This window comes from Miniopterus schreibersii, assembly GCF_964146895.1.
Source record: "Miniopterus schreibersii genome assembly, chromosome: 5".
NCBI classification, from domain to species: Eukaryota; Metazoa; Chordata; class Mammalia; order Chiroptera; family Miniopteridae; genus Miniopterus; species Miniopterus schreibersii.
Window position 1 is genome coordinate 28,390 of NC_138106.1, and position 24,673 is coordinate 53,062.

A 24,673-nucleotide genomic window follows, 5' to 3' on the forward strand; every position below is an offset into this window, starting at 1 on the left:
CCGATTGCCTGGATCCTAGGTCGACGCTCAACCACTGAGCCACGCCTGGCTGGGCGCTGTCCAATTATTTTAAAGCACGCTCCACATTTCAGGTTACAGCTGCTAAGAGGCCCACAGTCCTAACACCCTCACCTCGGCCGTCGCTGGCATCTGCAGATGGGACCAAGTCATAAGCCCGTCGGTGCCCAACCTCAAGCCTCACGTTCTCAGCGGGGATCCTGGCTGCTGTCATCGAGCGTCGCCGTGGCCCGCGGGGTTGGCCGGGCGTCTGAGCCGACCAGCGGCATTTCTGCTGACTGGGGTCACACTGTGTTTGCCAGTTTGGTGGAACAGTCAGACACCGATTGGGTCACGCTGAAGACATTCCTGTCGTGTGAAGCAAGCCTGTTTGTATTTTAGGTTTGCCAGGACTAATGAATTAAAACATTTGGACTCGGCCACCCGCTGTTTATCAATGCCTCTGACAGGAGGAGGGCTTCTCCGCTCGGCTTTTTCTAGAAGCATGACAACATCCCGGCTGTCGGAGAGGCGAGGACAGAGCGGGTGGCAGCGGGAAGCGGAGCAGGAGGCCCGTGGGACGGGGCCTGGGGACAGCAGGTAGCAGAGCCGCCGGGCAGCTGTCGCTGCTGCTCAGACTGCCAGTGGCCGCAGCGCGGCAGGTGCAGCCGGCTCGGTCCCTGCGGCACAAAGGCGACGGGCGGCCCGGCGGCGCTGGCCCTGGATTACAGGAGGGCACACACCCCACCGAGTGAGGTAAGGAACAGGTGCGGCCGCCGGCCTGCCGCGGGCACCCGCCCGCCCGGCCCTGCCCCAGCCAGAGCAGGGGTGGAGAGGCGGGCTGCTGTGGGCGCTGTGGGCGACACCGTGGGCCCCAGGCCCCCGACGTGGCCGTCGCCCGTCTGAGGCGCACAGATGTCTCTGCGGGGAGCAGCTCTGCCCGGTCTGCGTCGGTCACCACCCCCGTCTCCGGGGACCCCGCAGACCCCGAGCAGATGGCCACTCCTGCCTTGCTTCCCGGGGAGGAAAGCGCAGGGAGAGGAGCCGGCCTCGCATCCTCGGGCGTTTCGATGACGTGGTTTGCTGGTTGTGCGCGAGTGACCGTAAGACCTTTCCTTCTAGGTACAACGCTCGGGATTTTTAGGGTTGGGTTTGTTAGATTTGAGACAACCTGCTCTGCTCCCCAGGGCCAGGTGCCTCACAAGACGCTGGGCTCTAAGCAGACGAGGCTGCGCGGAGATGGGCAACCTGGTCAAGAAACACTGATTTTATATCACCCCTTTCTTAAGGTGGATGTTTCCGTTACTGCTCTTTTCTAGCGGGTGCCCTGGGGCTCCTCGCTGTTTGTAGTGGGAAACGGGTGCAGCAAACACCATCCGCACCATGTGATAAACACTTGCTGTTTCACCCCAAAGCTAAACTAGGTGTTTAACACAAGCCTGTTTTCTTTCCACACACTGGGTGAGATGGTTCCATATATACTATGTCTAAATATACACGTACATATATATGCACTCGCTTCGGGTCTATAAATAATTGTAAAAACAAAATCCAGTGTTCCGGACACTATTTTTAGATGGAGAGAAGTTATGGGAAAGAGTCAGGGACCTTCTTGTGAGAAAATGTCCTGCTGAAGCGGTTCCCAGAATCCCGCTCGGGATGGATAAAAGATTATTTATATTCTGCCGTTTCAGAGACATTTTCCTTAAAATATCCTTCAGAGTTTTGGGTTTACTGTCTACATGAGAAGGAAAGTAGAGAGTTTAGGGGAAACATGACTAAAAATAGAGAAGTTAAATATATGTATTTAAATAACAAAGATATATTTATAACAATATCTTTTCCTAGTGCCAGTGAACAAAAATGATCATATATCTTGGTTTAAATGTATTTGGGCTAACTTCTCTTATTATAACAACAACAAAAAAATGTGTGTTTTGCCCACCCAAACCCATCTTACCTGTAGGACATTTCCCCATTCATTCTGCCCTAGTTTATTAATTAAATGATAATTTAATAGATGAGGTGGAATATCAATAGGATGTTTTCAAGTTTTGTCTTTTGCTTGTATCATGCATGGTTTAGACGTGCTGCCTTAGAGATGCTGACAGTCGCAGGGAGTGGGTCAGATATTTAAATCACATAATGTTCATAACATGTCTGTGGGATATTTTAAAATAGTCTTTGGTACTCTTCAAATGCTTCCACAACACTCATTCTTCACCACCCCCCAGATCAATAATTCACATTTAACTTAGACTTCTGAGCATGGGAAGCCAGTCTAGTCTGATGTGAAGCCATCTGCTGCCCTGTGAAGAGGTCTTCATCCCCTCAATTAAAAATAAAACGTAAGGCCTTGAAGGGCCAGGCTGGGGCTGGTCAGTGTGAAGGGCGATAAACAACAGATCTTGTATGTTTCATTCTAGATGTCCAAAAGCAATATTTCTATAAGTCAGAAAAAGGGTTTTAAACGGGACCGGCGAACTCTTGGGATGTGGGGAAGGAAAGCTAGTTACCCGGAGTATCTTTAAAACAAGAAAGCAACGTTTAACAGCACCGCCCTCTAATTTCCAAGGGCCCTGAGTGTTGCAGAGACGACGTTGGGTGGTGATGATGCCCCTCTTGTCGTTACAGCTGGAAGACCCAGGGGAAGGCCGAGGCTGCGGTGCCCACATGATCAGCACAGCCAGGGTGCCTGCGGACCGGCCGGTGCGCATTGCCTTCAGCCTTGACCATGCCCCAGGTGCGTGAGGAGGGGAGGGGCCGCCCCAGGTGTTCTAGCTGCGTGAAGGGCATGCGCCTGGCTGCCGCCACGGGGCGGCTTTGATCGTGCCCAGGCAGGTGCTTCCAGGAGCGCCCCTGCCGCAGCTTCCCCGTCGCTCGTTCTTTCCTCATCTCGCCCCGTGTATTGCTCTTTTTCTCCTTCCCTGTTTACCTTTCTTTTATTTAAAAATTCCTGGGCTGGCCCTGGCTGGTGTGGTGCAGTGGTTAGAGCGTCACCGTGCAGCCAGGTGTCGAGGGCTCAGTTCCCGGTCAAGGGCACGTACCTGGGCTGCAGGTTGATCCCACGTGCAGGAGGCAACCGATCGACGTGTCTCTCCCCCTCCCTCCCTGCCGCTCTCTCTAAAATTCAGTGGAAAAAATATCCTCGTGTAAGGATGAACAAAAAATTAAAATTCATGGGCTTTAACAATTTCCAACAATAGCAAAGTAGGTCATTGTTAAGCCTCCATGCGGAAATGGTTATTGAGGGCTGGCAGTTGGTCGGGGTTATAAAAATATCGCTGTCTCCGTTCCAGCAGCACTTCATGAAGCCTGAGCTCCTGGGCTGGGCTCTGGCCGCTGCTCCTGCACATCCGACCGGGCGCAGAGGTGCGCGGACAGGTGAGGCGGCTCGTCTCGAAGAAGTGAGGTCTGGGGTGAGGCTGCCGTGCCCAGAGCCCTGCCTCAGGCTCCCCGCATTGATCCTGTGACACACTGAATTGCAGTGCCTTTGACGGGGACCTCGGGCTGGGTGGTCGCGGCCGTGACAGAGGGAAGGCTTGGATCTTCCGCGCGGTCGGCCGTCGCCTTGGCCCCTGTCACCTGTCAGCGTCGCATACGTAATGTGTATAAGATACAATGCTGCTTAGCCCTTGAGTCTTCTGAGGACTGATTTTCTGTCTGTCACCGGCCTGTCACCTGCCTACATGTCATCTACCTTTCCTTCCCACCGTGCCCATGTAGAGGTAAAGCTTTAACAAGCCACGACTGAGGAGAGACAGGGTCATCCCCAAATAATGCCAGGTAAGGACTGGGCTTGGGGAAGTCTGAGTGACGCAGGCAGTTCTGGCTTAGCTTTCCCGGTGATTCTGGCGGTTTCCGGGACTGTGTGGCCCCCAGCAGACGGTGGTCTTGGAACAGGGGAGGTGAAGCCTCAGCTCGCCACCACCTGGTCTTTCCATGGCCTGCTTGTGTGTCTGCCCACCCATCCCCACATCCCTGTGTCCCCTTGAAAGCCAGGGGTGAGGGGAAATCCTCCCGATAGGCAGACCAGTCCGTGGCAGCGTAGAAACGACAGCCAGCACTAACTGCGGTTGTCTTTTGCATCAGGCACTCGTATATGAAAGCATTAATAGTCCCAATTTGCGGAGGTCCAGAGACCACATTATTAGCGAGTCACGGAGCCACGATTTAAACCCAGGCCCCTAGACTGACAGTCTGACCTCCCTCCACTATTTCACGCTGCTCCTCTAATTAGAAAACTCGGGGGGGGGGGGGTACGAGAGCCCTACACGTCCTGCTCAATTTATCTGCAAACCTAAAGCTGCTCTAAAAAAAAAAAGCCTATTAAAAACAGACAAAAAACAAAAGGACAAGCCCCTTCCATCTTTATGCATTTTGTAAATGCAAGGCTTTGAGGGACACTCAGTGTTGAGTGGCCAGGTCAGTGCGTAGACACATGAAACCCCAAGTCCAGAGAGAAAGAAGACGTAGCATTTTCTTTCTGTTCATGTCCCCTGTACGCAGAACAAGTCCTGTTAAACTCAACAGCCTTAGGCTGAATTCCAGGAATATTATTGTATCATAATTTAGGAAAAGACAAATAAGTGTACTTTTCCACATCTTTACTTCAGTGGAGTTTCACTTAAGCACAGAGGAAAGCCGGGGGTAACTCTTGATCTTGGGCTGCACGAGCAGGTTTCCTGGACGCCCGAGACGGATGGAGACCTCGTCATTGACTTGCCACCACCTGCAAGCTCTCTGGGCCCTGCCTGGGAGTCTGCATGTTTTTATCAGTCACTGTAGATTGATTTGTGTCTCTTTCAAATGATGCAAGAATGCCCGCGCGTGAAAAAAATACTGGTATCATAGCTTCAAATAGGGGTGGTCATTTATTTCAAGTGATTCCTGTCCTTGATGGGTTGGGAGCCATTTTCATATGACCAGTGTGTCCCCGTATCTCTAGAAAGGGCACCTAACTCGAGAACCCCAGGCAGAAGCTGGTGTCTCTCAACCTTTCTTAAAATAATCATCTGAGAGCACTCGTCGGAAACACGCGTCCCACGCCCAGATGGAAGCCTGGGAGGCTGCGCTTTGCCTGGGCAGGGGCTGCGAGTGCAGAAGGGTGCTTCCCACATATCTGAGGACACTCCCTGCAAATTCTTGAGTCAGGGGCATGTGGAGTGTCATGCTGAGCAGCTCTGCCATCCTCACGCTGTGCGTGCCTTTCGAATTCTGGTGCATGTGGCATACAAACCCCACATTCAGGGGAAACACCCCAGACTTTCACAGGAAACGGGACAACCAAGGTGGGCTTTTTGTTATTAAATCTCATCCGAGGATACTTTTTCCATTGATTTTTTAAAGAGTGGAAGGGGGGGGGAGATAAACATGAGGGAGACACATTGATTGGTTGCCTCCAGCATGTGCCCTGACCGGGGCCAGGGGTCCAGCCTGCAACCCAGGTGCATGCCCTTGTCCAGAATCGAACCCACAACCCTTCAGTCCTTGGGCCGATGCTCCAACCACTGAGCCAAACCAGCCAGGGCCATCGTGGCCTTTTAGGGAGTAATTTCATAGCCTTGAATCTATGGTCGAGGAATCAGCAGAGTCCACGAGAACAGGACTAACTTTTGCCTGTGAATGTCGACTCCTTAATTTCTTATGAGCCTAATACAGTGCTCACTCCCCCATTTGTGTTAGGGCTTTATTTTTTGGCATGTTTCTCTGTGAGGACTTGGGATGAAGGTTGAGAACACAGGGCTCCAGCGTCAGCAGGCATGGTTTCTATACCCATTTCCTTCCATCTCTATTTGTGTGATCTTGGCTAAGTCACTACACGTTGCTGAGCTACAGTTTCCCATAAGCTGTGAGAATCCAGTGACACTCCACAGGTAAAGCATGTACCATAGTGCTTGACACAAATGAAGTCCCCAGCTGGTCCCTGTATCCTGCCTACACCTCACACTTCTATTCGATGTCAACGTGGAGTCTGTGGCACTAGTGACCAGCAGTAATTTAGGGACTAGTTTTCCAGCTGGTGGGCTGTGGGTGTCCCCGCTTCTTATCAGTGGTCTGACCTTTATTTAGTTTCTATGCTCCCAGACTGCCCAAGGTGGGTGAGATGCACAAAAGGGGATACGGCATAACTCTCCCTGTGGGTCACAAGGCAGAGAGATTTGGGGGAATCTGATGTGCAGAGTGGAGGCAGCAGCTTCTGGGAAGATGTGGTCAGCTTGGGTGTGAAGGCAGGTGGAGTATTGGAAGGTGTTGCAGGAAAGGTGCCATTTCTGGGTACCAGGTACAAAAGAGGGAGCTACTCATCTCTTTTTTAAAATAAGTTTTTATTGATTTCAGAGAGAGGAAGAGAAAGAGAGAGAGAAACACCAACCGGCTGCCTCCTGCATGCCCCCTACTGGGGATCAAGCCCAAAACTCAGACATGTGCCCTGATGGGGAATCAAACCAGTGACCTCGTGGTTCATGGGTTGACGCTCAACCGCTGAGCCACACTGGCCAGGCTGACCCTGTGTTTAAAGCTATTCAACACACAGTGACAACCATAGAGAAAATCCCTCGTGGTTGGGGTGGGAGAGGGATCCCCTGTATTTACACCCTTTACAGAGCAGAGAGCTGGGCACCATAGTATAAACTTAACTGTCAAATACTATGAAATCAGTAATACATATGTACAACCACCTTGGCTCCCTGGTATCAGATGAAGACTCTATGAAGAACAACTGGATTTATTGGTTGGAATCTGCTGCTTAAACCTCTAAAGAAAGGCCAGAAAGGAAGTGAATGTTTATCGAGTACTTAGGTGCCTTGAGTTGTATCATTTTGTCAATTTAGTCCTGGCAGCAACTCAGAGGGGAGACATTACTGTACCCATTTTACAGATGTGGACCATCGGCTAAGGGAAGTTGAGTACTTTGCCTCAAATGGCAGTTAATTAATAGCATTTAAAAGGGATTCAAAGCCAGGCCCCTGGGCTGTCTTTCCTTTCTTACCCACTTGGAGTAGGGTCCATGTTACAAAAGAGAAGCTGAGTGTTCCAGCGAGTGTCCCCGATGGTCATGGGGCGCGATGGAGGAAGGGGAGTTCTGATATATTTTATAGAGCAGGAGGGAGGGAAAGTGGAGGTGAATTTTATTTGGTGGTAAATATACTTCCAGGAGGCTCTTTTTGAAGCAGATATTTCTGGGCGAGTATGTTATGAGCTAAATAAGTAAAAAAATTCTTACAAAGGGATAAATCAATATGAAGGCTACAATAATGGTGACCAGATGACTGTTTCTAAGAAACGTAAAACCAGCCCTCAAACTAGATCGGATCTCTCTGTGTGGAGGATACCTCAGTCTGTGTGATGAATGACCTGTTGGCCTGATAGTTTTAAGTTCTGGTTGAGGTAACATGGTGATTAATATCAATTATAAATAACTGACTACCTGCCAGGTGTCATACCAAGTCTATCTGTATTCATACCTCTATCCACATTTATATCTATATCTATACATTTAATCTTAAGGGCTCTGAACATCTAATGTGTATTAAGGAATTCACATCTCTCATGCTTAATACACAGGAAACAAAGTTTAAAAAGCTTTTGATGTGTTTCAAAGTGATAGGATGCTCTAATGAGAAGCTGGGCATCCAGAGCTTTTAAAAAGTTGTTTGATATATTAACGTGGGTTGACAGCCTTATTTTATTTCTATAAATAAAACATGACTCTCAATTTAGATTTAAAATGAAAGTGCTCAAAGTCTTTTCATGCATAAGTTAAAACATTTGGACAATATTTCATACAGGAAGTGTTTGCTTTGATAGGAAAGTAAAAGAAACCATTCTTAAGTTGAGATTTAAGTGAAAAGAGTAAACCCACAGGACTTGAGGTTTTGGCTGCACCAGGGAAATCTCCTTTAACGGGCCTGAGGAGAGCTAAGTAGTTAGAGGCTGTCCTCTTTCTATTATTCAGATGAATAACAATACCATCAGCCTCACCATGTGCACAGTCACAGTCACACACACAGTCACATGCGCGCAGTCATGCACAGTCACGTATAGTCATAGTCACATACACGGTCACAGCCATGCACAGTCACATGCTCACAGTCACGTGCACAGCCACAGACACATGCACAGCCTCACACAGTCACACGTGCAGTCACAGTCGCACACAGTTACGCAGTCACACATGCAGTCAGAGTCACATACACAGTCACACACAAACATACACAAACAGTGTCACACACAGTCACACACATGCACAGACACACACAGGTGCCTGGCCTCCCCGTTGCTTCTTGGGTGAGGTTTGTGGTGAAAAAGAATGGAAACTAAACTTGATTATCTTAAGCATTTATTATTATTACTGATTATTTCCCAGACACCAGGCTTTAGGATAAATGATTTACGCATTTCTTTACTAAAAACTAGTTTCTGAGACAGGGAATATCATTCCCATTTTGCAGAGACTTAGTCTCAAAGAGGTTACATTGATTCTCCACATTCACCAACTAAAGAGTGGCTGACCCAAGTTTCTGTCCAGGTCTGTCCACTATGTGTTGTACTGACCGCAGTGACCTCAGTGGTCAGGAGCCTTCACGAGTGAACAGTTCCCAGGAATGATTTTGCATGAGCCTGGCACTGTAGCCACTGCCCTAACTCACTTGCCCTTCAGTGTGCTTGCCCCTGGTGCCCTGAAGGATGGTCTCCAGGACATTGTCCAGTGCTCGGGTCACATGGCAGATAGGACTAGCTATGTGGTCTGTGGAGGTACCATGCAGTAACTGCGGGGCTCCTGTTCAGAGATGGTGAGGAGTTTGCAGACACCGTGGGCAGAGCAGTCACCTGCATGGGCCCAGTTGGCCCAGGGCTCTGTGTGACTGCACAGTGGTGACCATGAGGTAGCTCCTGCTGCAGGATGTACAGATGGAAGGAATGGTGTCTGAGCAAGTAGCCTCTCAGGGTCCCGACTAGGTGGGGGAAGGAGTTTGGGGTGTCCCCTGAGCCTGGCTTCCCCTCCCCGGGGGGTCTCCTGTGTGTGGATTCAGTTCCGGCCCAGCCCCAGATTGTGTCTGGGTTGGAGACGCCAGTTCACACGCTGGTCAGGTGTCGATGGAGTTTTTACCTCTCTGATGTAAAGCTAAGGAAATAAGGACATGGCAGTGAGGACTTTCTAGTGTTTGTGTTTATCTACAAAGCTAATTTATCCAATATAATGGACACTCTTCTGGTCTGAGATTATGTTTGTCTTACGGCTTTGGTGTTAAATGTTCTGTCACAAAGAGAGATTAATGACACATGGTCCTAGTTTTGAACTTTACTCACTAGCTGGATCAAAGGTTGGATACTCGGTGACACAATTTCCAGTGTTTGGGGGAAACTTGCTGGCTCCTGACATCCGATGTGTGGGTTGCGGGGACTCGTGGAACGGGGGGAGAAGGGCAGAGGCATGGTGAGGAGCCCCGGGCTGGGACACCCCTCGGTCTACGAGGCCCCTTGTCTCCTCTACACCCAGCAGACTGGTCCAGACAGTCACTTAGAGCCGTCCAGCTGCTCGGCACCAATTACTGCGGAACAGGGAGGATCTGGAAGACAGGCCGGGGGGGTCCCACTTACTTGATTCATGGAGAAACGAAGAGAAGACAGTTTAAGGTCTAGGACAGAAAACCCACAAAACCACCCGACAGCTGCTCAATGGGCCTGAGACGAGCCTGCGCTGAATGCCCGGTGGAATGTCGCTGGGGTGCGAAGCAACAGCAGTTCTATTTCCAGTACCATTGACTTAGTCACATTGCGTTTGCAAGGCAGGCAGTGAACATCTGCGTATAAAAAACCCCTCTAATTCTTTCCTTATGTCCCATCCTCTAAATGATGTCTTGGGACCCGTTTTGGGACCATCAAGCCCACTCTGTTGTTTTAAAAAGGAAGCCTATGAATTATTTCCTTAGTACATTAAAAATATGATAAAATATACTGCAAAATATGATAAAGTGCCCTGGCGAATGTTGCTCAGGGGTTAGAGTGTCGGCCCACGCACCGAAGGGTCTCGGGTTCGATTCCTGGTCAAGGGCACGTACCTGGTTGCAGGTTTGATCCGCAGCCCTGGGTGGGGCACATTCGGGAGGCAAGCAGTCAACGTCTCTCGGTGTTTCTCTCTGTCTCCCATTCCCTTTCCTCTAAAATCAATGGGAAAAACACCCTTCGATGAGGATTAGTGAGCACAACATGATCGTGATTTCCAAGTTCAGCGCAGAGCCTCTGTGACTGCATTCAATCGGCATTTGGCCAGTAAATTTAATAACATGTATTTGTATCTGATCTTGTCACACTATAAACATGTCTGGCAGCTACTTTTCTTTTTTACAGTTTGCCAGGGTGGTTCTCCGGCACAGCTACTGTACAGTCTGCCTTGTGCTTCCGGAATCGCCAACCAGCCTTCGCTGCTCTCGGGAGCTCAAACCCAGGGTCACTGTCCAACGGCTCCCAGCCGCGCCAAGCGTTGAGCGCACAGCTGTGGTCCTCACAGCCTGAGTCATCTTCCTCCTTCCCTTCTGGCCCGGTCCTGTGATTCATCGTTCCGCTTTTAGAATATTTGCCTATTTTTAAAACCAGTCAAAGAAGGCAGCCACTGTTTAAAAGTAAACACACCACACATCCACTGGGGCAGCTTGGAGAGCAGCCTGGAGAGCCCTGGAGCTTCTGGCGGGCGGGGGTGCCAGCTACGGCAGATGGCACGGCGCAGGGACGCGCAGGGCTGGCTCGGACACAGCTGCCGCCTCACATCTGCCTTTGGTTTTCTTGCTGCTGCTGCCGTTTCCTGCTTGGATTAATCCAACTGGATTCTTTTTTTTAACAGAAAAGTCTTTTATTTTGTCATTGTAAAATATCAATTATACAGGGTGTCCCCAAAAATGTATACACACTTTGAATAATTATAAAGGCAGTATTTATTAAAATGCATTTCATTTTCAAAATGGAACAGAGTCAGCTGCTAAGTGTGTAACCATTTTTGGGACACCCTGTGTATTTATTTCTATGTCAGTCGATCAGGTTTCCCTAGCAGCTGGAGGGATCCAAGGCTGAGCCTTTCCTTACCTGCAGGGTTGTCGGTGTGATGGCACACATGTGCCCGGATGTGCTGTGACTCAGGTTTCTGCCATGGGCTTCGTCGATTCTGGGTCACACCGGGTATTTGCTATTTACTTTGCTGCAGCAAAGCAAGTGAGTTCTTTATTACGGTTAAGGAGGAAGGAGTGTGACTCCATGGGGAGCCTGGTGGACAAGGCCCCAGAGGCCTGCATCCCATGCCTGGCTGTCTTCTGCGTTCCAGCCTGTCCTGCTCTAACACAGGCGGCTTCTGCCTCCCGTCTGCCTGCTCACCTGGGATTATTAGGGTTGGGAGACCAAAGTATAACATGTTCCCAGGTACCTGTGCCAAAATGTTCTGGCCTTGAACTCACTGAGCTAAAATAGTTGTGTCGGGGATGTGGATATTCTATTGAAGTACATTTAAATGCAACTTTGACCCAAATCAGTTGAAAAAATTACAGGTTTTATGCCTGGCAGGCGTGGCTTAGTTGGTTGAGGGTCGACCTGTGCACCAAGAGGCCACAGGTTTGATCCCCGTCAGGGCACGTGCCGGGGCTGCGGGCTCGACCCCCAGCAGGGGGCGAGCAGGAGGCAGTGGAATGATGCTCCTTGCTCATTGGTGTTTCTATGGTCTCTCCTCCGCTCCTTTCCCCTCTAAAAAACCACATAAAAACCCCCAGAAACTGTAGGATTTATCCTGAAGGCCCCCTCTAAAGGGTCAGTGGCAACAAAGGAATATTTGTCTTCTGTCCAATTCTTTGCAAGTGACGGGTGGATTTAAAGCCCACAGTGTTTGGCAGAAGTTGTCACCTCTAACCTGAGTAGGAAGCGAGCATCTGAAGGGCCGGGCCTCGTTTCTTTAAGACTGTCCAGCCTGCAGGAAGAACTGGGGTAGGTCTCGTTTCCACTTCTCTGTGAAGCTGGTTAGTGCCTGCGAACCCTGGGCGCCCGCGGTCTGCGCAGGCCCCGGAGCCGATGACTACAGGCTGCGGTGCGGTCACGGTAGCCGCCTGTCGGTGCAGAATCCTTACCCACCCTTCACTAAGATACACCAGAGGCCACCGGGTGACAAGCCCCTCGAGGTGCTTGGCTGAGGCTGATACTGGCCTTGTCGCAGTTACCTCGCTGGTGATTGTCTCCGGCACCTTCCAGGAAGCCGAACCCCTTAGAGGCAGGAGCTCTGCGCCCTGTTGGGGCGAGGATGGGAGCCTCTGCGTCGTGGACGACCGGGTCACGTCCTCTCGGTCTAACAGAACGTCAGCCTGGCTCCTGTGGCTCAGCTGGTGGGCTTGGTCCCAGGCACAGGACGTCCCCAGCTCGATTCCGTCAGGGCACGTGCCTGGGTTGCAGGCTCGATCGCCCGTGGGGGGCGTGAAGGAGGCAGCCGATCCATTTGCTGCTTTCCCATCGATGTTTCTCTCCCTCCCCATTCCTATCTCACTAATACCAATAAAAACAAATTTTCTTAAAAAAAACATCAATTCTTAGAAATAAACTGGACTACGGTAGTAAGAATGTGAAAATGATTACTACAGTTTACAAGAGCTTTGGTTTTTAATTATTTGTCCAGCCTGTATTTTGGTTTAGTCTCAGGCTACGTCCTGGGCAGGTGCTGTCAACAGGAGGGAAAGGACAGGAGTTGCCCCTGGACACGTGGAGGTTCTGTTGACGGGTGCTGCCCACTCCTGCCAGGGCCCTGTCAGCAGGATGTTCTTGGAGAGATTTGGGGGTAACTCGGTTATTTGAGACCAGACTTCTCTTAGGTTTCCGTTGATGCTTCTGGGACCTGCGTCTGCTCATCAGAAACACCTGCCAGTCCGTCGGTGTGGAGACAGATGCCCATGTCTCTCGGGCATTGAGGCAGTGGGCGGGGCCTCAGGCTGGGGGCTCCCTTCTCCCCGTGACCCAGAACAGGTGCTGGTTAGCTGCCCTGCTCCGCTGCTCATTAGCGGGGTTTACAGTTGGGGCAGAGAGCAAAGCCATCAACGCCGGTCCCCTGGTTGTTCACGCAGGACTCAGGACTCATGTCCGGTTTTCACTAACATGTTCTCTACTGACTGTCGAGGTGTCTGGGCACCTTGTTAAAGCACTTCCCTGTGCGTCGTATGTTTTCGGTTTTGTCTAATGTGGGGATCATGGGAGCACAGAACAAGGAGCACTGAACTACCGCAGAACATTTGCAAAGTGCTGGCCCAGCCGACTTCGCTCCCGATCCTTCTGTGTGTTGAAAATGAGCGACATTGTCTTCTGCACCCTGTGTGTCCCCAACCAAGTGACACAGTGAGGGAGGCAGTTGGTACTGATGGTTTAACTGCAGGCCAGGCCAGGTGAAAGGAAGGGCTCCATAGTGAAAATCTTTCCTTTTCGTTTCAGATGGTGCGCCCCCCGAAGACCCCTCTCCTCTGGCCTTTCCAGAACTAGACCAGCAGCTGCAGGTGAGGATTCTTCTGGCCCCTCTTCTTTCCTTCTGCTTCAAAACACAGAGCTGAGGGGCCATCTAACTGGGAGGCAGACAGAGGTGGCTTTCAGGCCTCTGGGGTCTGGGTTTCTAGAGCTGCAAGCTCAGGCCCAGGCCCTGGCTCAAGTCCCTGCCTGGTGTCCGCACAGCAGCAGACGACCGGGACCGTGCAGACGAACCGGCCCCTGTGCTCGGAGCCATAGGACTGGGATGTTGGGTCAGCTCCCCTTTGTCTCCGGGCAGCACAGGGGGCCCGCTGGATGGGTGACTTAGTAAAAGATGGAGACGTCCATGTGGCGGCCAGAATAATCTTCCTTCTCTACCCGCCCCTATCCCCGGTTCTCTGACAGCTTTTAATGGAATATAATTATTTTACGTTAAACCTTGTGGAAACACTCTGGTCTGACCCATGGGACAACACGTCCTGGGCATAGCTGTGGGTGATGTATCAGCGATGGTCCGTTTTGTACACCACAGTGACCGGAAAGGAGCTACTTTAGGGCATTTGGTTCTCTTTAGAGGGTAGGTGCTGATTCCAGACAGCGCAGCTCTGGGAAGACGTTGGACACTGGCCTCGGGTCAGACGTCCGTGTCCCAGGTGTCACGGGCTTGGGTCCTGCGTAAGGACAGTGGCTTAGTCGCTACTTTTCTCTAAATGCTGCGTCTGAAAGACTTGCAGTGGGGTCCACAGCCTCCAGTTCCCCGCAGACCCTGGGGTTTCCGTACACCCAGCAGCTGTCCCCTCTGTGGCTGTGCCTGGTCCCTGGAGGCCCTGGAGTTGGAGCCCCTGTTCCTGGACAGCCCTGGACAGGTGGGAAGAACCAAGAATGGGCCCTTGTGTCACCCAACCTGGTGTCCCCTTTTCTCAGCCAGTTCTTACCTCGGCGCCTGTGCCCAGAGCTGGTGCCCCTGCTGGGGTGGCCTCCAGAGGAGCCCCATTCTCACCTGCCCCAGCCCCGGGCACTGCCACCACCCTCAGCAGAGCAGTGTTGGGGGTGTAGAGATTACGGGGGGTTGCCCAGGACCTTGGGGGTCACACCAATCACACTCGCTGTTGAAAGGCACCTCTGTTCTCTACACTGTCCCCTGCAGCTCCAGTGTCCTCTCCCCCCTCCTCCCGTGTCCCATGCAGGGTCTTCAGCCTGCTCCCTGCTTCCTGATACCCACACATTCCCCGGACTCCTCCTCCTCTCACATGGGTAGCACCCGGCCCTCTGTCTGCGTCTCCATCCGTCTGGCACAATGTTCCCGCTTAGACTCTGGCCTCGCCGATGGGCTGTGTCTGTTGCCCCTGATACTCTGTTGACTCTCCAGGGCAGGGGACAGTGGGACCTGGAGGAAGAGACTAACAAAACCGCATCTACCGCAGAATCTTATCTCACGTTATCATAAGCATGTACCTTTAAGCCATCTTGCAGCCAGGTGTGTCTGTACCAAAATCCATGGAAGCACTACATGTGGGAAAGGAACCGTCCATTCCGCAAGCGGGCGGTCTCATGGCCGTGTGCTTCCAGCACGGTCCTCGGAAGAAAGGAAGTCAGGCTCCAGCCGGTGTGGCTCAGTGGTTAGAGCGTCAGCCTGCAGACAGAGGGGTCTTGGGTTCAGTTCCGATAAAGGGCACATACCTGGGTTGCAGGTTCATTCCCACCCTAGTCTGGGCTCCTGCGGAGGCAGCCAATCAATGTGTGTCTCTCACATCGACGGTTCTCTCTCCCTCTCCCTCCCTTCTCCTCTCTCTAAAAATCAATAGAAAATATACCCTCAGGTGAGGATTCACCCAAAAAGAAAGTTAGCTCACACGGGCACATGGAGCGCCTTGTGCTTGTCACTGTTTGCTTGAGGAAGAACTGACTTGATCTCTCCTGGAGCCCAGGAACCTTGCCTGAGAAAGAGGAGTGACGCCCTCCCTGCCTCCTGAACACCCTCGATTTTGGTGCCACTGTGCACCGCCAGGCAAGGGTGTTCCCCGCAAACCATCTCCTCTGATCCTTGCAACAACCGTAGGAGCTGACTGTTATGTCTCCACTCTAGAGACGAGAAATGTAAGGTCAGATTTTGGTCTAAATACGTTTGCCAATTTAGATGACCTCTGATTCTGCATCTCCATAGCCTCCTTCCCCCGACACCTTCTTTGGAGCCTGTGAACAGCTTAAATTGCTTCAATAGGTGTAGTTTTTTGTTTCTGGTTTGTGAGGTTGCTGTAGTGTGTCCATAGAACAACCTTATAAAAAATCTGTTCAGACTTTCCAATAGCCGTTTCATATTCTTTTGTCATTTATAATGCAGCTACAAAGTATATATTTGGTGGATACTCTATCACCAAGTTGACCCCTAGGATTTTCCCGTTGCTTTGCCAAGAATGTGGACATGTTCGAGCATGAAATTCATGGTGCTTCTATTTTCACAGAAGCCAAAAACAGGCCTGTGCAGGAGCAGCAGTGACAGACACTGCCCTTGATGTCTCTATTAATGCAGGGGGTTGGGCAGGGGACCTTGGGGCAAGGGAGGTGTTAAAACAGATATCGGTGTTCATTTGTGGGCTGCGGGCCCTGGCCCAGGGGCAGGCGGTAGGCTGATTCTATTTTGTGTGGATTCCTTTCCTGGAAATGGGTTTCTAAATTCTCCATGCCCACCAGAGGCCGTGTGTGGGTGGAGCGAGTTTAGAGCATATAGGGGCACCATTTTATGTCCACTTGTAAGAATGAATGAAACATTGTTACTCCTCTTTTTTAAAAATCCTCACTGGAGGGTATTTCTCCATTGATTTTTAGAGAGTAAAAGGGGGGGGGGGGAGAAACATTGATGTGAGAGACACATCAATCGGTTGCCTCCTGCAGAAGCCCCGACACGCCACGGATTGAACCTGCAACCCAGGTATGTGCCTTTGGGTCCTGATCCCAGGACCCTTCAGTCCGCAGGCCAGCGCTCTAACCGCTGAGCCACACCGGCCAGGGCTCATTACTCTTCTTCAGGCCTCTGTTTCCCTCTGTTTGAAAAAGGTGATGACTGGCCTCCCTTTCTAGTCTGAAGGATGGGACAACTCTTCAGTGGGCTCAGGGTCTGGGTCAGCACCAAGTTTGTCTTCAAATTTAACAATTGTGCTATGTTTCCGGGACCATGGTTTGGCCTGTAGATTATCCAAAGCTAAGCTGCAATGTGGTCTTGTTATCATTGGAGTGAGGAATATGTTTTTATCATCGGGTAGGGGACATGCTAACGAGTGGGTGCTAATAACTTCCCTGATGGGAATCACAAGATGGCTGGCAAGCAGGGACGTTGGCATTGGATTGGCCTGGACTGGAGCTCAGCTCTGCCTGTAGTTCTGTGATCCCGGGAGTGCTGTTTCCTCTCTCTAAACCCCACTCTTCAGAACTGCAAAGTGGAGATAACATCCAGCTCACGTTACTGTTGTGGGAACCAAATGTGATGACAAGTGGAGCCAGCGCAGTGCTTGGCAGGATAATTGCTCAATTCATGTGAATTGTCTTTCCTAATGAAATTGTTTATTGAATGAAGCATTTGAGAATTTACAATTATATGTGTCATGGGAAAGGAGAGGCGTTTTCAGTTAGAAATAGAGGTTCTGATGCCCTCTTCTTTTCATGAAGTCGAGGTACTTGGAAAACAATAAGACTTTTGTTAAGCAAATTGAGCAATAGTTTCACCTCCCCCCTCCCCCCCAAGTCCTCCCATTGAATCTGAGAAGTGACAGGTGTCTGTGGAACACATTGAACTTGCCTTTCCTCAGACAGTGTCTGGTTCGTCCAGAACCTGAGGTCACCGCCACAAATAAGCAGTGCGCAGCCTGAGTTGTGACTCTGATGTCTCGTTATCCGAGTCGTCTCTCCAGAAACTCGTTTTAGGTCTTGCATCAGTGTATCGCTTTAGCTGGGGAAGGAAGCTGGAGCCTTAGGATTCCAGGGCCCTGGACCCTCCTGCAGGAAATGGCGGCTTTTCCCTCTCAAACCTGTTGAAAGGTATTTGAAGAATCTTGCAGCGCCTTTGCCTCCTGTGACCACAGAGACCATAAATACAGACCCTTGAAGCTTTGCAATGGTACCTTTTTTTAGTGGTCATTAGGACATGCCTTGTAGGGAGGGTCGGAGACACTCTGGAGTTATTACCTTTAATGTTGCTTATGTCAATAGAAATGACGTAAATATTCTTCATTTCAATGTCATCTAATGTATAAAATACGCTGTACATCTACTAGTGCCGTCGTTGACCATAATGTCGATACTATAGAAATCTCACTTCTTAAAATGTTTTAAAAATATTTAAAATTCCAAGATAACAGCGTTTTCCAATATTGCAACTATTCCTTAGTATGTTTTTCCATTTAGCTTTAACGAATTATGCTTGTGAATTTTAGGGCATTGAAGTGCAACATAGATTTAAACCTGACACCCCACTGCCCCCCAAAATAAAGGTGACACCGAGAATTAAGGGATAAACACAAAGTCTGCGCAGCAACTGTAGGACATTTAGCTTCCTAAATATATCTCGTGTGTGGGAAGCCGGGAGAGGAAAACCAGCTTCTTACGTTTTCGAGGCGGACGGCCCGGTGTTTGGAGGCGCGAAGCCCCGGCCCTGCGGGGAGAGGCCGGCCGCGGGCCTCCTGGGCGTGGGGCGCGACTCCTGCGTCGTTAAGTCGTCCTGACGGGGCGGGGGCAGCTCAGCCCCCCCCCCCCCGTAACTCAGGGCCCCGGAAGGTGTCGGGGCGGCTGGGCGCTGGCCGGAGGCGCTGGCCCGTCTCCCTCCCACCCTCAGAACCCGCGCTGCGAGTAGGACAGACACGCGGCCAGGCTGCGGGTTCCCACGATCGCGCGCACCTGCCCGCGGGGCCCCCCACGGCGCCCTCCCCGCCTCCCCGCGGCTCCGGGGACCCACAGGCCTCCCCGCGGGGCCGGTCCAGAGCGGGCGGAGCCTGGCTGCGGGGAAAGTGAGACCGGCCCCACCGATGCAAAAAGAAACTCACCATCTGCACGGAGTTTATTTATTGCTCGTTCGTTCCCGGCCCAGAAATAACTAGAAAGGCCTCTTGGAGGACAACAGTTAAAATTACGCGGTGAGAATGGAAACAAAAATAAAAGTGTTAATTCTTATTCCGAGAAGTTAATAGACGATTCCATCCGGTTACCGGCCTTCTTTAAAGATACTTTTTAGTTTTTAGCAGGAACACGTGTTAGTGTCTGAAACGCATGTGCGCCAGTTAACGCAGGAGGGCCCGTGTGTGAAAGTCGCCTGACGCGAGCTCACTGGTGGCTCCGCTGCAAGTTGGAAGCTGGATTCTCTGCTCGAATTTCAGGAATTATTTCCTCAGGCAAACACGTCCGTGGACACTGTTGGTCATATAGTGTCTCCTCTTCTGAGGGGCTGTAAGAAGGAAAGAGTCACTCTCAGAGAGTCTCAGATACTACACACAAACACATACCCACACACACAGACACGCATATACACAGACATGCACACACATGCATACACACAGACCCAAACATACATACACAGACACAAATATGCATGCACACAGACACAGACACACACACAAACACACACAAACACAACAGACATACATACACGTACACACACACACACACACATCACAAAGCAGTGTCACACAGAATGTCACATTGCATTCCTCTAAGTTCTACTTTTTCCATTAGGTATGAAACCTAGATACTTATGACTAATTCATCAGAACTCCTGCTGGAATAAGAACACATGTTTTAAAAGTTCTTTGGCGAGTCTCTGGGCTGGAGTGAATGTCCAGTGATGTCCATGTCTTCTGAGGACAGCAGGTCCTGCTGAGCATAGGGAGCCTTGTCTTGTCTGGCAGTGTTGGGGTTTGTGGCTCCAAATTATAAGGGGCAAGAAATTTTAAGGTCCCCAGGGAGGAAGGTTGGGTGCATGTGCCATGAGGCTCCGCAGGGAATCCTGGCAGCAGGGTTTGGAGGATGGGCTGGGCCAGCAGTAAGATTTAATGATAACTTCTTTTACATTAGCTTTTTTTTTTATTGTGGTAAAAATCACGTAACATGAATGTTACCGTCTTGGTCATTTCTGAGTGTATAGTCCCGTGGTGTTAAGTACATCCGCACTGTTGTGCGACATCTGCAGGACTTTCCCATCTTTCAGAACTGACACTCTACCCATTAAATGGCAACTGCTCATCCCTCCCTGCCCAGCTCCTGCAACCAACACGATAATTTTACAATGTTGTGGTGGGTTGTGCAAGATAACTTCCATCCTTTCTTTAAATATGTCTATCTTGCTCTCTCATGCTTTCATGCAAACTGGGAGATCTTGACATGGTGCCGGGTTTGTGTGTCAGGTTGGGGTGCAAGACCTGGAGGCCAAGCGACCCCTGGCACCTTTCCTCCAGAAACTCTGAGCACTGAGCAACTTTGGTTTGTTCTTTTAAAATTGGCATTGCTTCTTACTTGTGGGACATCTTGAAAATGTTATGTGTAAGTAGCATGGTCATCCTGCTAAGAGCGCGTGAAGATGCTAAATATATCCTGAAATATCCCGTCCTCAAATACCTTAGCAGCAGGATCCCACTACCTGTACATAATCATGTCTTCGAAGTTTCTACAATTAAGAAGGGCCAATAAAAAAAGAACCCGTGGAAAAAATTCCAGCTTAATAAAAAGCTAAGAGGGGGAAAGAGGCCTTTCTCTTTTTAAGAGAATTCTATATCTGATTTTCAGTCTTCCTTTTTAATTGTGGCAGCAAAGCACAGTCCCCCTTCATGGTGGCTGCTCTCACCTACAGCTTCAAATGTGCATGAACCTTCTACACGGTCCTGGAGTCTTTGGCTGTCACATAGGTAACTGCTGAAGTTGTGGTTCAGGCCTCTACACGTGGCGAGTGTGGACTGAACTGAGTGTAGCTTGCGAGTTTCCTGAGGACAGGACATAGGCGCGGGGAGTCCCTGCCCTCCCAATGTGCAGTCCTGTATCGGGCCTGGGGACTTCCAGCAGCTTGGCCCCCTGCCCAGAGCACGTTGCTGTCATTCTCGCTGTGCCGCCTGGTAATCTGCCAGCGGAACAGGTGAGCATTGGCGAGGGCGGTGAGTTCAAGGGCAGCCTGGAGAGCCAGGAGTTCTGAATTCCCTCCGGGCAGCTCCGGCTCCGGTGCGCTGTGCTGCCCAGGGCTGCCCTTGTTTCCATGTGGAAAGGTAACGGTCCCAGCAGGTGGGCTCGCCTGAGAGTATGTCCACGGGCCGGTGGGGAAAGATGCTATGTAATGGAATTTTCATTGCTTTTCCGTTAATTAGGGCACCACAGATGTTCCACAGGAAGGTCGGTTTCCTCCAAACCTATTTTGAAATTTCTTTTAAAAGGTCCCTACTCAGAGGCCTCATGGTAAATGAGGAGGGTCATGCGCTCCATCCATCAGACGACAAACTATAGAATTTCTATTGCGTCCTGGGTGCGGTCCCTGCACACGACACCCAGAGAAACCTGTGGCCTTGCAGAAAGTGACAGAGGAGCGGGCGGCAGGACGTTCATTAGTTCTCAGGGCACTAGCAAGAAGGGGACGCAGCTGACTCCGCAGACCCGGGACGCGGGGCAGCCCGAGGGGACCGCGCAGTGGACACCCTTCGACGCGTCATGGGAGGGGGCGACTAAAGCTCCGTGAAAGGCTGTTAGCTCATGTTTCTAAACAGATGGCTTCAGTGGCGCGCTGCTACCGAGACAGTGGACCGACAAGCTGGGGAAAGACAGTTCTTTGAAATGTGCAGAAGCAGGCGTTTCCCCGGCCAGGGTTCGCGCTCCCGCCTCGCCCCGCACACAGCCCTGGGCGGGGTCGGCCTCAGCTCCGCTGCGCACAGCGCCCCCGCCTGGCCGGCGTTTCCGCGAGCCGGGCTGCGGGGCTGCGGGGCTGCGGGGCCGGGGGGCGGGGCGGGGGCTGCGGGCCGGGGCGGGGCTGCGGGGCGGGGGCTGCGGGCCGGGGGGCGTGGCGGGGGCTGCGGGGCCGGGGGGCGGGGGCTGCGGGGCTGCGGGGCCGCGGGGCGGGTCCGGGGCTGCGGCCCCCCGCGGACACGGCCCTGCTCGGCCCGGGCCGCGGCTGCCCCACTCGCGGCCGGGCAGCAGGCCCGCACGCCCCGCCGCGTCCCCGCACGCCCCGGCCCGGCAGGTGGGGAGGGGCGGCCGGGCCGGGCGGGGACTGACCGCCCCGTCGCCCCCTAGCCCCTGCCCCCGCGGCCCGACTCGCTGGAGTCCATGCAGGTCTTCCGGCAGCACTGCAGGATCGCCGAGGAGTTCCGCGAGGTGCGGCGGGAGATCGCGCTGCTGGAGCACCGGAAGTGAGTGCCGGGGGGGGGGGGGGGGGGCGGGCCGAGGGGCGGGGCCGGCGGGTGGGGGCGGGGCCTGGCCGAGGGGGCGGGCCGGGTGGGGCGGTCAGGGGGACCTGGGCCCAGCAGAGCTGACGTCCTGGGGTTCCCGGGTTGCTAGGCAACGTCATGCCCGTCCTGTTTGTCACAGACAGATCCAGGTGGCACCGCTGTACGTTCAGTGCTTTATGAGCGCTGACGAACAACGGGTGCTTCCCCCCCGCCCCCCCGAACCTTAAGTGTTGGTTTTTTTCTAAAAGATATCTTTATTGACTTCAGAGAGAGGAAAGGAGAGGGAGAGAGAGAAACATCAACGATGAGAAAGTCACTGGTCAGCTGTCTAGCCCGCGACACGGGCAGGTGCCCTGACCGGAACCGAATCCCCATCGCCTGGGTCCTAGGTCCACGCTCAGCTGCTGAGCCACGCCGGCCGGGTCAGACCTTAAGTTTTTAATAAGCATTTTTAGCTCAGGAAGTTAAAAATGCCGAAATCCCTCCCGGAGCCCCACCCTGCTCCCTGTGAACACGCCCAGAGGCCCAGCGCACTTTGGCTGTGGGTGGATGTACTGAATGCTTACCTGGGGTTCCCAGGGCAGGTAGACACGCCGCTGAGGTGGGGTCAGGGTCAGGGTCGGGGTCGGGGTCAGGGTTGGGGTCAGGGTCGGGGTCGGGGTCGGGGTCAGGGTGACGCATGCGTGTTGGACGAGTGACGGGTGGGTGTTGAGTCCAAACACTGTCTTTAACCCTCTGTTTCTCCCTTCCTCTTACTGGAGAAAGACCATATATATTTACTTCTTCATTTTTAAATTCGAGTAAGTGAAATATATTTTGTTTTGAGAAATGTATGACATTGTTGGGACCCCTTGGAGACCCAGCACGGTGGTTGCACAGGGAGCGCTGTGGGGAGCGCGGGTTTAGGTCTGGACTCCGCACCTGCGCGGGGACCTTTTCTTACCGCCAGGCTTTGTGTTTTGAACAGAATCTTACCTGGACTCTGGTCAGTGGTGAAAGGTGTTTACGAATCAGAAACAGCTTTCCTCAGGTGTCTGAGACTCACCCCTTGTTGGTCTGAGAGTTTTCATAAGCTGACGGGAGTGTGCAGGCTGAACATTTACACACAATCTGAGTCCTAAGAGAAGTTTCATAAGGAACTGAGGAAGCTTATTAATATTGTGACCAGCGGTGGGGTTACTGGAGGGTTTGTATAAGAAACAGATGTTTCTTCCAGTGTGAGTGTGAGAGCTTGTGAATGAGCGAGTGCAAGAGTGTGTGTGGTGTGTGTACATATGAGTGTGTATGTGTGAGCGTGTGAATGTGTGAATGAGTGTGTGTGCATATGTGTGTATGATTGTGAGTGTGTGCACCTGAGTGTGTGTGAGTGTGTATGTGAGTGTGTGAGTGTGTGTGTGAGTGGAGGTGGAGGTGTGAGTGTGTGTGTGGAGGTGTATGTGTGTGTATGTGAGAGTGTGAGTATGGAGGTGTATGTGTGAGTGTGTATGTGAGTGTGTGTGTGTGGAGGTGTATGTGTGTGTATGTGAGTGTGAGTGTGGAGGTGTATGTGTGAGTGTGTGTGTGAGTGTGGAGGTGTATGTGTGTGTATGTGAGTGTGAGTGTGGAGGTGTATGTGTGGGTGTGTGTGTGTGGAGGTGTATGTGTGTGTATGTGAGTGTGAGTGTGGAGGTGTCTGTGTGAGTGTGTGTGTGAGTGTGGAGGTGTATGTGTGAGTGTATGTGAGTGTGAGTGTGGAGGTGTATGTGTGTGTGTGTGTGTGAGTGTGGAGGTGTGTGTGTGTGTATGTGAGTGTGAGTGTGGAGGTGTCTGTGTGTGTATGTGTGTGTGTGAGTGTGGAGGTGTATGTGAGTGTGTGAGTGTGGAGGTGTGTGTGTGTGTGTGGAGGTGTATGTGTATGTATGTGAGTGAGTGTGGAGGTGTATGTGTGAGTGTGTATGTGAGTATGTGAACTGTGGTGTCACAACAGAAAAACAGGTAGTTATGTGTTTATTTGTAAACTCCTTCCACTGAGGTGCTGGAGGACTTTGTTATCTAAACCCATGTGCGGCTCTGTATTTGGGGGGCAATGGAAGAGTCACCCACTAAACGATATGATCTGTAAGTTTGTGTTTTTGTATGTTCCATGTAAAGTATGCTGGGTAACAGCATGAGAGAGACCCCCTGGTGTGTGATGGAAACGTTCCTGCTGCGGGTGTTTAGAGTAAAGCAGCTGCAGTGGCCACCACAGCAGTGAAGTCAAAGAGGCAGAGCTGCCTTCTAGAAAGACAGTGGCTAGCGGACCAGTGGAAGGACTTCACACACCTGCCAAACCACAGGAATGTTGGCCAGACCCCCCATTCAGCCCCTCACAGGCCTAAATAGCGGGCTGGATGGGCTGCAAAGGCCAAATTCTCTTTTTGTCCCTTTTTCATAAAGTCTCGAATTTCCTTTTCTTCATTCCTGCTTCTGCCACTTGGGAAGGGGGCTCCAGGCCAGATCTTGGTCAGTGTGATATTGTACCGGATATCCTTGACCTGGGTTTCAGGACAGACCCCATGTGGCCCTCACGTTTTTGTGGAAGGTCCTCCCACCCCTGGCCTTGGAGGACGCTGGCCCACCCACCCACATGTCCTGCCTCTGCCTGAGCAGGCACCATGCCCGAGGCCCAGAGCACCCCTTCCTTCCTTTCTGCTCCCCAAGGCCACCCTCCTGAGGAAGGCTCAGCTGTCCCCTGCCCTCCACAGGGATCAGCTCTTTTCCTGGGCAAAGGGAAACTCACAGGAACGAGACTTCTGGCACTTTTGTAGGCGGTG

General features: G+C 51.8%; 1 protein-coding gene across 1 annotated transcript in view; it reads left to right on the forward strand.

Annotated features, from left to right (window-relative positions):
- The first annotated feature begins 397 nt into the window (after nt 1-397).
- MAP3K7CL (MAP3K7 C-terminal like) overlaps nt 398-24,673 on the forward strand; it is a 29,861-nt gene continuing 5,585 nt past the window's right edge. Inside the window, exons 1-4 of the mRNA XM_081138143.1 lie at nt 398-753; nt 2,632-2,740; nt 13,447-13,508; nt 21,727-21,842. Of these exons, the coding sequence (XP_080994269.1) occupies nt 2,671-2,740; nt 13,447-13,508; nt 21,727-21,842 (248 nt within the window). The 5' untranslated portion in view covers nt 398-753; nt 2,632-2,670. The remainder of the gene's footprint in view (nt 754-2,631; nt 2,741-13,446; nt 13,509-21,726; nt 21,843-24,673) is intronic.